At 33.4% G+C, this 13,864-nt stretch overlaps 2 protein-coding genes and 1 pseudogene across 3 annotated transcripts; 1 reads left to right on the top strand and 2 right to left on the bottom strand.

The window, feature by feature from the left end:
- Positions 1 to 3,312: 3,312 nt before the first annotated feature.
- Positions 3,313 to 5,280, bottom strand: LOC140982939 (nucleobase-ascorbate transporter 6-like). The gene is made up of 7 exons (XM_073449731.1): positions 4,947 to 5,280; positions 4,586 to 4,832; positions 4,321 to 4,505; positions 4,059 to 4,155; positions 3,755 to 3,841; positions 3,557 to 3,615; positions 3,313 to 3,460 (listed from the first exon to the last, which is right to left on the bottom strand). The coding sequence occupies exons 3-7, from the start codon at positions 4,488 to 4,490 to the stop codon at positions 3,313 to 3,315; spliced, it is 561 nt and encodes a 186-aa protein (XP_073305832.1). The 5' UTR covers positions 4,491 to 4,505; positions 4,586 to 4,832; positions 4,947 to 5,280.
- A 422-nt stretch (positions 5,281 to 5,702) lies between these two features.
- LOC140983617 (GCN5-related N-acetyltransferase 5, chloroplastic) lies at positions 5,703 to 8,887 on the top strand. Of its 2 annotated transcripts, XM_073450736.1 has the most exons (3): positions 5,703 to 6,423; positions 7,107 to 7,398; positions 8,347 to 8,887. In XM_073450736.1, exons 1-2 carry the CDS (start codon positions 5,783 to 5,785, stop codon positions 7,366 to 7,368), a joined length of 903 nt encoding a protein of 300 aa, XP_073306837.1. In that variant the 5' UTR covers positions 5,703 to 5,782; the 3' UTR covers positions 7,369 to 7,398; positions 8,347 to 8,887. The 2 variants fall into 2 exon arrangements, with proteins under 2 accessions (XP_073306837.1, XP_073306836.1); XM_073450735.1 differs by lacking the exon at positions 8,347 to 8,887 and having other exon boundaries at positions 7,107 to 7,715.
- Positions 8,888 to 9,871: 984 nt separating this feature from the next.
- On the bottom strand, positions 9,872 to 13,216 carry LOC140983458 (uncharacterized; annotated as a pseudogene).
- Positions 13,217 to 13,864: the final 648 nt, after the last annotated feature.

Below are 13,864 nucleotides of genomic sequence, written 5' to 3'. Positions count from 1 at the left end.
GATTGAATAAAAATAAATTATTAATAAATATTAAGGTTATATAAAACTTCTTTCTCCCATTTAGAATAAATATATTTTCAAACTCTTTATGTGTCAATAGAGATACATGATTGAGAGAAATGTTTGTATGTAAGTTATTCCAAACACCGTTTTCAAGATATTTAGTCAATTGTTTTTATATATGCTGCTAAATAAATATTATTAAATAATATGCTTCATTTGATCATTTTGTGTTCTTCCAATGAGATGAGTTTTTTAACATAGCATTACATGTTTTGGTGTTATATGTCGTTTGTATTGATCATGTTGTGTTTGGATTCCTTATGTGATTTGTTTGTTCACCGAAAGAAAATATAAAACAAAACCATATATCCCACAAAAATGATTATTTTTAATTTTTTTTCCTTGAGATATTTTGTTAATTCTTAAACACACAATGCATGTTTTCAGTTTTCTTAGATTACTTAGTTTGAAGCGCTTAAAAAATATTAAAAATAATGAAATATTTCTTCGTTTTTAGCTTATATCTCTATTAAAATTTTTTTATTTAAATTGATTGAAAGTATTTGAATTTGAGTTTNATTCTGTCTATAAATCAGTATTCAAAATTTTTACAATATTATTATATTCTCTATTAAAAATTTTTTATTTAAATTGATTGAAGGTATTTGAATTTGAGTTTTATGTGCTTGATTATATTATTTTTGTAGTATTATTTATTGTGAAATTAATAGGTGGACTAAAAAAATTAGTAAATCTATGAGTCATCTGGTGGACGACAAACATGGATAAATTGTTAAAAGAGATAATATCAAGTAGATTTTTGGCATATGATTTTGTTCTAATTGAATGATTATGCATGATTCTAAATTTTAATTGTATCATAAGTTAACGTACGTTTNTGATTTTGTTCTAATTAAATGATTATGCATGATTCTAAATTTTAATTGATCAGAAGTTAACGTATGTTTTGTTGTTGCCAGATATATTTTGTCAACGGTCTAATATTTTTCTTTGATTTAAGGAAAATTATGTGACTTCGTATTATATTTTTATTTCTTAAGGTTTTATTAAAGGATTTTTCATGATGATTTTGAGGCACCATTTTTTCCTTTGTGTGTTTTTTTAAAAAGTAAAATATTTATGAAACCATGACGTTAGTAAGGCGCCTTCTCTTTATTTGAAAAAAATATTGAAAAATTTATAAAAATTTTGAATAATATGAGTTAGTATTTAATTTGAAAGTGATTTATGCTTTTTGTTACTCGTATATACTTCAATTTCTTTGTTATTGTACTAAATAAATTATTTTTGAACTTTGAGTTATCATTTTTTTATGGAGGTTGTTTGTGTCATGAATTTTTTAAATTCATTTTGTTTAGTATTGTTGGCGGCAATTGATTTTTATGATATTCTATTATTTGTCTTGTTGTTTATATGAAAATATGTATGAGAGTACACCAATCAAAGCCACATATTTTGGGTCTTATGTTCTACGAAGAGGGTAATATATAATTTCTGTAAATTATATAATTTATTGGTTCTTCATACATGTAGTTAAGAAATGAATCAAATTTTGAACAAAAAATTTATGACAAACATAGTGGATGAAAAAAACATGTTAAAAAAAATAATGTTGCGTATTACTATGTCCCTATTTCTATATGATATAATTCAAACACATTTTTTTAGATATTTGAAATTAGGTCTAACTAAGTGACATGAAACATATACATATATATTTGAAGGCGTATTTAAAGAAAAATATTAAGATCAAGAATGATTCATATTTAAATTTCAACGCAGCACAATGAAGAAGAAATTGGAAAATTATATGTGTAAACCTTTAAGGGTTATATAGTGATTATGTTGCTAATTCATGGCTTGCAACATATTGATGCCATATAAAATATCAATATTTCTCAAAAAATAAACAAAAAGAAAAATTTCTTCATTCACAAAAAGAAATACATGAAAAAAAATGTGTATAATTCTCATTCTATTTTTAATGGTATGAGAACAATTCTAAAGCTTTGTGGACACAATAGATCAATTTTGTGTATTTTTAATAAATTGGGACATTGAGCCGGTTGCACTTTATTTCTTCCAATATTATGTCGATAGATTTCGAGGTGGCTAAGAGGTTGTTTTTGTCTATTTTTTAGTTAAAGTGGCTAACAAACTAATTCATGAGATATATGATAGTAACATAGAGAACTACTCATCAAATAAATTCACTTAGTCGAATAGTGAAATTCAAATTGAATTATACAATATTTCATCAAATTAATTATGTCTATTATAAGATGCTCATGAAATCTAAACAATTGTATTATTAGATGAAATATTGAATAAGACAAATACTTTGATATATATTTGAATGATATCTCATATACATATCTTAATTACGTTATCTGTGTCCTTCTCAAGATTTTTAAAATAAAATAATTAATTTTGTATGTCGTTCCACAATATATAAAATATTATAAAACAAAATGTAAACTCGATAAAATAAAATTTGCTTTGTTTATGATATTGAAACTATATCATCCCCATGATATGATGCACGCAATCATTGTTCCAAATTTTCTAAAAAATGACGAACGAAATGAATTTCATGAATTGTGTCAAATTAAACGATGACACAGTTCTAAGATATAGTCATTTGAAAAGATTTTCAAGTTTTTTTCTAACACTGATTGAGAAATAATTGTTAAAAATTTATTAAACTTATAGCTATATGTTGATAATATTGATACTAAATATATAAAAATGATATTACAAATATCACGATGTTTGAAGAAATTACAGCAACATTCATTGGTTATGTTGTTGAATAATATATAGGTTATACATACTTTTAGTCACAAGTAAAAACCAATCACGACTAAAAATAACATTTATTCTTATGAGTTATAGTTGATGATTGTCAAAAACTGAAAAATCATTCAACAATAAAATAAATATTTGAAAAATAAGATTACTGGATAAAAACAATGTAGAAAACCGAAAAAACGTCTTGACAATGAAGTAAACTACGAGCATATCAGATCCCAGATAATAATTTTAAATAACATAATGGATGTTAAAAACGATCATATACTTGCTGAGTAAACCAAAATGGTTATATGTATATTATAACAAATTACGACAATGAGTTGTTGAGTTATCAAAATCAATCAAGAAGTATATTGAAAAGTGTGTCATGTGGATAAGATAACTTCTCCGATTCATATATCGTCTATGGTCATGATTTTTGATTTTGTGGTTTGGTTTGTTTCAATTAATAAATGCTATTAACCATATTTTAATTCATTTAAATATTATCAAAATTTCGTACTTATATTTCCAGCAATTTAGTTGCTCACGTGCAACGCACGTGCACTTTTCTAGTATCGTAAAAAATATCATAAAAACAGCAGAAATTTGTATAACCCTTCGGCTTCCAACTCGTGTCAACCTGAGCAAACCGACATTTTCACTGTCCAGTATGAGAGTTTAGAGAGTTTACAAGTGAAGTTTTGCTAAACCAGGGGAACAAAACAAAGAATCTTACATAGAAACAGATGATCCGCTTCTGGTTCCGTAAATTCTAGAAAGCAATATGCCTACACCCTGAAATCAAACTGACCAACTTGTAATTTTGTTACCAGAATTAATCAAATGACATAAGAATTAGAACTCAAGATTCACATTCTTGTGATGTTTTTGGTCGTGTCTATGAATGCAAGTAAATGACTTTAAGCCCGATTACCTGCCAGCCAACGCCTCGGCTAAGAACAGAATGCGGCATAGGAGTTGCACTGGCATACCTTGACACAGCAATGAAAGCACCAGTGGACTGCCAATTGTTAAAGCAAAAGAAATGTCAACGATTATTACAGTACCACGAGCATTGCTACAACTTGGGGTGTAAATGAGTCAAGTCCAAGTCGAGTTTCTGCAACTTCACAGGTTCTAGTTAGATTGAAACAGTCTTACCAAAATAAAACCAACAGAAACATGCAATGATTCATTGAATTATTATGTTTATAGGATTCTTGACAAAATATAGGCACCTCAACAAGGGTAACAAATGAAGTTGCCATCATGGCGAATGCTTCTCCAGCACGAAAAGTAGGAGCTCCCCATTGAAATGGATACATAACTCTGATCCTATAAAAGGTGAATTTATCAGCAGAAGTCACAAGCTCCAAGAATCTGAGAATATTATGTAATTCTAGCCCATGTCTCATGGCTGTCGTATTTTTCTTCAATCAAGAACCATGGTACAAAAGGTGAAATTTTACCCGGTTATGAAAACAACACAACGAGCCTTACCAAGGAGCAGCACTTGTGATTCCGGCACGGTCAGTTCTACAGCTTAATTGAGTTGTTTGTGCAGCATTCTTGTACGCTCCACCAACGGTGAGTAAATGAGCATAAATCCACACTGAAATGACCGAGAATAGCACAGAAATACGAGTAAAGATGTGTTTTCCACCTTTCATTAGATGAGGTAAGTACTGCAAAAGCCATTCAGCACATTATATTATTAGAAGCTCCGAACATGGAGAGAATGGCGGCAATATGCAATGAAACTCACTTGTGAAAAGATCACTAGTATGATAAGCTGAGGCAGTCCAATCTCCACACATTTTGCTGTAAAAAAGCAGGGAACAATTCACGTTTAGGGAAGCGTTTAACGGATATTTGGAAATTAGCTTGAATTTGAAACACTTGATTTTAATTTTTAAAAGAACCCTTTAATTGTCATCAGAGGAAAACCAAGCTCATAAAGCCCAAATCCACCGAGGGCTACCCATGGAACTTTATAAAGTGGACTCAAGAACCTGTATTTTGCACATGAAAGGAAACTGATTTAGCAACTTCTACTCAAAAATATGATTCTTGATTTTAATATCCCTTTTTCATGATAATGTATTTCAAATAGAAAGATACAACACCTATTCACGTTTTTCCAAAGGCCGCTGAAGCCGATAACAATCTGAAGAGTGGAAGCCACGATCATAGCCCTCTGAATTCCTCTCATAATCCTCTTGAATCTCTACACATAACACCAATTACCGAATCAAACTAACAAATACGACTCTTTTGCAAAGGCTGAAAACGACTGGAGGGCTCATTGATAACCTCTTCAGGTTCCAAAATTTCACTATATCGACCAGCCAAAACAATTTGACAACGTTGCGGGGATATATGTATAAGAAACTCTGATCACAGCGGGCAGTCGAGTCCCGAGTAATGTCTGAGCTAGCGTATTCAAACCAGCAACAAAATGTAGTGCTGGAAACCAAGCAGTATTGCCTCAGCTGCATTAAGCAAGAACCCAATATTAAAACAAGAACTTAGCAGACATGCTAGATTAACCGATCCAAGAATTTATCAAGTGCATGACCTTCAAACAAGAAAAACTTTGAATTCATAATAAATTATTACGATATATTTTACTATTTTTTTATTTATATCTTAAATTACAATTTATCTATTAATAAATATGTTTGTTTATATATCTTTAAATAATATATTATTTTGATTCACTAATTATATTTATATACCATAAATCATATTGTTTTATTATACATAATTTTTTATTATATGATTTAAATTAAAATCTACTCTACGTAATTAAATCGGACAATAATAATCGGAATAGCATGGACTTCCTAATGAAATGAAAGATCAATTTTTGTTTTGTAACTTGAACTCACATCCAGTAAAACTGAGTTCAATGATCTATGAAACTTGAAACTTTCCTAACATCTGAGCTTCAACTACGGCAATGGCAACTACAGTTTCTGTATCGATTCCTCTAAACTACCACCCCCGGCGCCATCTCCGCCGCTACCTCCACAACCCCTCCGCGGAAAACCACAATTATCCAATACAACCTTTTCTAAGCTTCTCCAATTACAGCCGCTGCAATGTTTCGCTATCCCTATCAGCATCCCACTCATCTTCTTCTTCTCCATCTCCTGCAGCATCGGTACAGAACCCACTTCGAACAGGTCGTTTCCTGACAAATAAAGAGCTCGAAAGTCTTGAATTTCTCGGAAATTACAGCTACCACCAGCAATTGGAATCTGGGTTTCTTTGGGTTCGTGTAATGAGGGAAGAAGAAATGGACATGACCGCGACTTTGTTGTCCGAGTCTTTTGCAGAGTCGATACTGATTCCTAACGGGTATGCTAAATTACTTGAATTTTTGGTGAAGAACTACTTGATTGAGAGGAGGGAAATGATGCCTCACTGCGCAACGCTTCTCGGAGTTTATAGGGAAAATGGGGAAGATGATTTTGAACTGGCTGGGACTGTGGAATTGACTTTTGATAAAAAGGGCTACAATGCTAGTCCTCCTTCGCCTACTCCTCCCAGGAACTCGCCATATATTTGTAATATGGCAGTGAGGAATCCGCTTCGAAGGTGTTTTCCTAGCCTGTTACTTCAAATGATTTGTTCTGTTTCTTCATCTGGTGTGGCGGAAACTTTGACTAATTTTGCAAGTGATATATCCTGTTGTCTGGATTTAGCTGTTCGATTTGGAAGAGTTTCTTTTTGTGAGAAAAGTGCTAGCAAGAACGAAAATGAATGAGTTTATGTGTTGCTTGTGAAACTGTGAATTCCATTGTAGAGCTCCAGTAGGGGGAAACCTAATTTCGTCCCCTCTAATGAAATAAGGAAATGTTCTTACAGTGTATGTACGTAATGTGTAGAGGCGAAGTGTGTGAATGTGATCAGATACCCCTTTAGTTTAGAAGTTCATTTAGAATGTTTTGATCTAAAATAAATGTCATAGTTTGAATTGGTGAGCTGTCTTCTTTATCCATGGATATGACTCACATATTATGGAGAAAAGGTTATGATATTTCCAAAGGCAACATAAGATAGGTCATCTATAAGCTTAAGCTCATACTGTGACCATCACCAGTATGCCTAGAGAGTCAGGTTTAATCCAGCCATAAAGTTTCCTTTTTTTATCTTGCTTAAATACGATCTATAAGTTTTTATTTGAAATGTGGTAGATGACGCTTCTTAGATCAACAAAAGCACCTAATACTTTTATCACTCTCGTGTTATCTGAATCTTCATATAAAAAAATTATTCAGGAGGGGCATTGGCTGGCATCTATTGAACGCGGGGGAGGAACTTATTTCGAGAATGAGTTCCTCAAGGGAGGTCTATCTACATTGCAGGATTATTGATGAAGCTCCATTCAACATGTATATTAAAGCAGGTTACGGTGTTGTTAAGACGGATAGCATACTTACCTTGTTGACATTGCAGAGGCGTAAGCATTTAATGCGCAAAGACCTTCCTGTCCTCGAGGACGCTTCTGCAGTGGATATTCCTAAAGAGGAGCTTAGTTGATCAACTGATGGGTATAATGGACCTTTTGAGGTAACAACCAAGTGAACACTACACAATTTACTTACAAGCAAGTGATTGCTGCGAAAACTTATTTAGGTATTCATAATTTGTTGTACATTGTATATCATAGAAGGAATAGAAGGACCTTTTATCTTTTTGTATTCTCTTGACTTCAGATTTAGTAAGTAGTAGTTGGCCATGTAATTTGGAATTTCAATTGGAACCTTTTAGCTTAGTCTCACAGTGAATACATATCATCGTATTGAAAAGTGGTTTTGATCATTAAAGCATGTATCTTCTATTTCTTAATTCCCGAATTGAACTTCACGATACATGATATGATTATATGAATGAAAAAAGTGCTTAGAGGATTTGAAATTAAATTACAAATGTTTTGAGTCTTGTTTCTATACACCATGTTTGACTGCATCATTTACCAATTTCTCTTTGCAATTTTTTATATTTTTTCCAAGCTCACGCCATGGGATATAATATAAAAAATGTTTCATCAAAAACATTTGATATTTGTTGATTATCTGATTCTTTGCCTCCATGTCACTTCTACATCGATCGAGGTATTTGTAAAAGACTCGAGACGGTCACTAACATTACAAGTTAAATGTGAAACATAGATTTATTATATTCGTTCTTCAAAACATGTGGCATAGAATCAGATATCGTTGCAACACCAATTCTTTGTTTGTTAAAATGCCAGTCTAATGGTTTATTCTCTACTAAATCAGCTTGGAATTCAATTATCCAGCATAATCTTCAGGCTGCTTGTTCTATCCAATCTCTCGTTTATTTCGAGGTTGGGTGTCTGTAGATACCTGTATCAAATCACAGGCATAGTTGACAATGTCTAATTTTTTATGTTGCTATGATTCTGTAACTGTCCCATCCCACGTGTTATTATTTTTAGTCAGATAGCGCAAAAAAGTCTGGGACTTATTTTCTATACATTATCGTGGTGGCTAGCACCTAGGATTTGATTTGGTTCTTGGAGAGGCGGAAGGAGGTTTTGGGTGGCATCTCCAAGGGCACATCCAAGAAAAGACAGCATTATTGATTTCATGGTATCTTTGGAGCCAAATGAATAAATACAGAGGTATGGCTTCGTCTATTGAGAGAATCGTTTGGAAATTGAGGAGCTATATTTTGCTCCTGGGGTAGTTTTCCCCCCATCTGCAGAAAGGAGTGGCACATGTAGCACTTTATGGAAGTTGGGTATTGGTGGCACAGCTATTGGCAAGTGGCTCAAACGAGCTCAGAATTGATTCAAATCGAATATAGATGGATTTGTTGGTTAGAACAAATTCGGAATTGATTCAAACCGAATAGAGACTGGTGTTCTAAAGTTTTTCCTAGTGTTGCAACAGTACGTAGGGCGGTATGAGATCATCTTGGTTGATTTGTCATGCCATGTAAGGAATTTTTTTCCCTCAAAAACCCAGCTCTACATTTGGGTCGCTCTCCAGGAAGGAGCTTCAAAGGGTTAAGATAGTAAAAGTGGAGAATGAATTAATTGTATGTTTGGAATTTATTTGAAACATAATGTAAGTTTTGAGTTTCGCAAGGATAAAATCAGCCAAAACATGAGAGCAAAACTATTTACCACTCTACTGCAACAGAACCAATTGAAAATGAAGTAAGCTCTCACCTTCCCATATTCTTGCCCATTTTATCTTCAACTTATTTCAATTTTGCAATTTCTAAATATTGTGTCGACTCAAGGAAATACGTTATTTCACAGTAAAAATAAAATAAATTATTATAAGTTCGTAAGTTATTATGACATAAAAATAAAATATCTTTAAAAGTAAAAATTTCAAATTATAGAAGACACGATTCTCGTGAAAAAATTACTATACTCAGCTTGAAATTACTTAATCATGACTGCTCTTCATTTAACAAGTCTTTGCTTTCAATGATTTGCACTTGTATTTTTACAGCATCATCATAATTATTATATACCAACGGCTTTTGGTTTTTACGATATACCATTTCAAACACACGATAGCAGAAATCAAACAATGGTTCCTTAATTTTTTACACTGATCACATGCAAATGTGGCTAGGATTAACATGCCGAAATAAATTAAAGAAATATGGTCAATAACGTAGGAAATGTGCCAATATTTTATTGGAACATGTCTGTATCAATTGTCTTGATCTGTTATAAATTTGCTGCAGATCATATAGATTTACTTTATATCCGCACCACCAAATTATTTAGCAGCATTGGATCCGCTGATCATATTTAAGAATTTGAGAAAAGAAACAAATGTTTGTCTTTGTCCATGGAACTTGTAGAGGGGCACAGTCATTTCCATGACACATATGGACCACTTGATTCACCCACATTATTAAACGGCAACCGATACATCAAGCTAATTCCAGAACGTAAAGCATGAAACACTTGACAAAACAGCGGACGAATAACAATTTTTAAGGGAGCCAACCCATATTCTCGAAAAACTAACACATATTTGAAAAACATATGTTTGATAACATTTCTTTTCAATAGCTACAATATATATATAAGGTGAATTTTACACCAGGAAACCTAGTCTACCAAACAGATGCCATCTCCAAAGATGTAGGAATACAATAATTTGCACCTAGCTAGTTATACCCCAAACTTTTAATACATCCCACCCACAAGAAATCTTGAAAAATTAAAGAACATTATGCATGTGCACTAAAGATCAATGTCCATACACATGGCTGACTCGAGAATGAATGTTACGATGATCATAAACAGGAAAACCATGGATGAGAGGCTTAATTACCATGTTTTCTTTCTGTTTGGCTTGCTCTTGCACTGCCCCAAAAACTATCTCATTGGTATTCTCAAAGCTCTGTTCATAGTAAGTTTGTGGGGCAGAGGAACGGTATTGATGATGATGTTGCTGCTTCTTCGTTTGCTGCTGCTGAAGGTCTCCGTCCCACTCACTATAGAAAGCACGGCCTTGGCGAAGCTGTTGCATTTTCTCGGAATCTTTGGACATGAAGGGATAGGTTTTCCGTGGAGTAGGGGTCCGAGTTTCAACGGTAGGAGGCTCATCCTCATCTGGAATAACAAAGCTCTCTTGCAACGGCAAGAATTTGAATACTTTTGATGTTGGTAGTACTGATTTTGGCTATTATGTTTTGATGGCTTCTTGTGGAACACAGTGAACACTCTTCCCATGATTTCTGCAGCAATTGCTCCAGTTTGGGCAACCAATCTCCCAATAGATCCTAGAAAGCTTTCTTCTTGTTTTTCTTGATCATCTTCTGTTGGAATTAGTGGAGGCCGTTTCACAGATTTCATTGGATTCTGATATGTGTTGGGAGAAACATGTGCTCCCACAATTTCCTGATGCAAATAATAGAAGGTAAAAGATATGGATAATTGACCAGCTAAAGATAAAATAGTAGTCGTCCTTCAGAAACTAGAAATTGACCAGCTAAAGATAAAATAGTAGTCGTCCTTCAGAAACTAGATATGTCATGAAATTCAACTCACGTCTTGAGAAGAAACAATAGATCCAACCCTTTTTTGAAGCAAGGCTAGCATATAACCAAAGAATCCAGCTGCTATAAGCACCGCAATGCCTGCAGATATTCCATCTTATAAATTTCTTTACGAACATACTTGAGATTAATGAGTAATGTTTGAGGTATCTTACCTATGGGGAAACCACTTCCATACTGATAAGCACAATCATCAAAATGGAGTTGTATTTCACGAATTGCCTTGTTTCCACGGTCGATAACGAGAAGAGAGCAACTGCTCCCGATATAGACCACATCAAAATCATTTGAAAATTTTGCATCTTCACTTGGTCCATCTACATGTCCACCACCACGACCCCGTTTGCCTCCAGCAATGGTTGTGACCCCTAGAGAAAGCAAGATGACCGCAATTGGAATCCATAAAGCCATTACAATTGTTTATGGTCACTCACGAAAACAAGGCAACAACAAATAAATGTAACCATACACACAACCATCCTTCTATGTAGGCTAAATGGAAAATCAAGAAGAATAACCTGTATCACTAATCTTTCTGATTGCCATATTATCTGTGTCCGCAACATAAATGTTTCCTCTGTCATCAACTGTAAGCCCTTTCGGGTGATTCATCTTTGCTTCCCTCAATTTCCCATCCACATGTCCATAGTATCCATCAGCAGACCCTGAAACTAACTTTGGCCGGCTGTCTGAAATATATATTAGCAAATTTAGTCGGTGTGAAGGGGGAGGGGGACATATTAAAAAGGGCAGGAATCAGTTGACAAAACTTTTGAGTTGAATTCCCAGCAATCAATGCTGTGTTAAAAATAGTGCGATCCAAAAAAAAGAATAGAGTCTTCTAATACATTATAGCAATCTTACAACCCCAACTTATCGCACATCTGACGTCTACTATACTACAGCCAGAAAATGAAATACGCCCTATTCAGGGCTAGACCAAAAGTATGTAGTAGAAGCAACCATTTCAAAACAGTAGACAGATCAAACTTAGCTAATTAACCCATTTTGGCATATCATTGTCAACAAACGTATGGAGACTAGAGTCCAACATACTATCAACATTAGCAATTCAACTTCCAATTTAGAACAAACGTATAAATTCCATTCAATTTCAAACAACAGGTAAATCAATATATCGATATAAGTAGAACAGTCTAAGGCAAAAACCGCACCACATGATCTAAGAAAGCACCAACACATACACAACTAGGTCGAGTGATTTAACCAATAAATCACAATAAAAAGGAAACACTTCAGAAACTTACAAAGGGACAAAGAGGAGGAAATCTTATAAAGATTGCTATTAGCTGAATCCAAAATTAGAAGGTCCCCATCAGATAATGCTTCAACAGCATACGGCTCAATGCCAAGCTTGCTGCCATCAAAGACAGTCTCCACATTATACCCAGTCTCAAATTTCATCATTGGACGTCCTGATAACACTGCAAAACGCCATAAAATAATGCCGATTTTCGCATTTTAACGAACAAAAAATTATCAAAATACAATATTTCACGAAATTTTCAATCCATCGTATAATTCATCTTTACCTGCTTTCGTGGTGACCTTGAGTGATAAAACCCGTTTCATCGCCATGGAAAATGCATTTGAGAAAAACCCATTAACAATCCCTGTCCAATCAGTAAAAGAATAAAAGGTTCAAATATGTTTTTTTTTAAAAAAAAACTGATCAAACGAAAGAAGCTCAAAGAACCCAATAGAAATGCATATCCATACAAACAAAATGTGCAAAGGAAAAATACTTACTGGCAGGTGAGGAAGTAAGTGAGACAGAGTACACACCACCAAAAAGGAGAATAACCGTGAAGAGCAAAGCCAGAACGTTTTCCCTCATTTTAAAAGCCATGTCTCAAAGCATTCGTTCAAGAAACACAGAGAACTACCAAAAAGGTTCAAAAATGGAGATCGAAAGGCCGCATTGCTCGAAAGTTAAACTCTAATAACAAAAGGGTTTGTGGGTTTTGAGATTCTTTTGATGAAAAGAACAAGAGAATAAAAAGAAGATGGCAAAAAGTAATGGTGTGCGCGAGGCGAGGCAGTGAGCGAAGAGTGAGGGGAGTCTGAAATGGTTAATGAGAGAGAAAAAGGACGAAAGAATGCGAGACGGGGAGTCAGTGTTGGGTGGAGTGAATGGTAGCGTGGAGTCCCACCACCATTCTCCTTCTTAAACAGAAAATGGAATCAAAACTCCGATCCTCAATACAAGATTTTGATTGTGCGTAATCATCATATTTAGCGGACAATCCAACACCAATAATCTGCTAACAGAATTGAAGTGGGGTGTGCGAAATGATATCTCTGCAAAATGTGATAATGATGGGATATTTAAACAGCAAACTTAAGGCTGTCAACACATGTTTTTTAACGGAAAATTCAGTAAAGAGTAAAATTTAGATATTGTTGTGTAAAAGTTAAATCTAATCTCTTTAATGAATGGTTGATTAGATTTTTGTTACATAAAATAAAAAGTGCTGTGCTTGGAATCTGAATTTTTTTAATGGAAAGAACCCGCAACCTTTACATTTGGTTGTGCATTGGGCAACACTCGAACTTAACACGATAGTTGCAAATCACGTTAATCAAGTAAACTATAACAGAGAAGTTTTATAAGACTCTTATAATTATTTTTTCAAATTATAGACTTTTATGGATTTGATAGATTTTTATTGACTTTTACAGAATCTCACATATTTATAAACAGATTTGTGTGGATTCATATAGATTTTTTTGCAAGATTTTTATAGACTTTTGTGAATTTTTTTTTATAGGATTTTATAAATTTTGTACTTAATTATAACATATTATTTTTTATTATTTTCTTTGAATCAATTACTAATTGACATATATAACATATTCAGTTTGAAATAATTTTTCAATATTTATATTAATAAATAAATTTACTTATTTAAAAATTAAATCATTTAATTCTTACATGTGTATATATGTGGGTTTA

The sequence above is a fragment of the Primulina huaijiensis genome, chromosome 8 (assembly GCF_012295235.1).
Source record: "Primulina huaijiensis isolate GDHJ02 chromosome 8, ASM1229523v2, whole genome shotgun sequence".
NCBI classification, from domain to species: domain Eukaryota; kingdom Viridiplantae; phylum Streptophyta; class Magnoliopsida; order Lamiales; family Gesneriaceae; genus Primulina; species Primulina huaijiensis.
This window is presented reverse-complemented; position numbering and strand designations above follow the sequence as displayed.

Excerpts from the sequence above, each read along its gene's own strand:
- LOC140983617 (XM_073450736.1), top strand. The coding sequence starts at position 5,783 with ATGGCAACTACAGTTTCTGTATCGATTCCTCTAAACTACCACCCCCGG. Across the intron at positions 6,424-7,106 it reads GTGAGGAATCCGCTTCGAAG|GAGGGGCATTGGCTGGCATC; the intron begins GTGTTTTCCTAG and ends AAAATTATTCAG.
- LOC140982939 (XM_073449731.1), bottom strand. The coding sequence starts at position 4,490 with ATGAAAGGTGGAAAACACATCTTTACTCGTATTTCTGTGCTATTCTCG. Across the intron at positions 3,842-4,058 it reads CATTTGTTACCCTTGTTGAG|TCCACTGGTGCTTTCATTGC; the intron begins GTGCCTATATTT and ends AACAATTGGCAG. Across the intron at positions 3,616-3,754 it reads GCCGAGGCGTTGGCTGGCAG|GGTGTAGGCATATTGCTTTC; the intron begins GTAATCGGGCTT and ends GTTTGATTTCAG.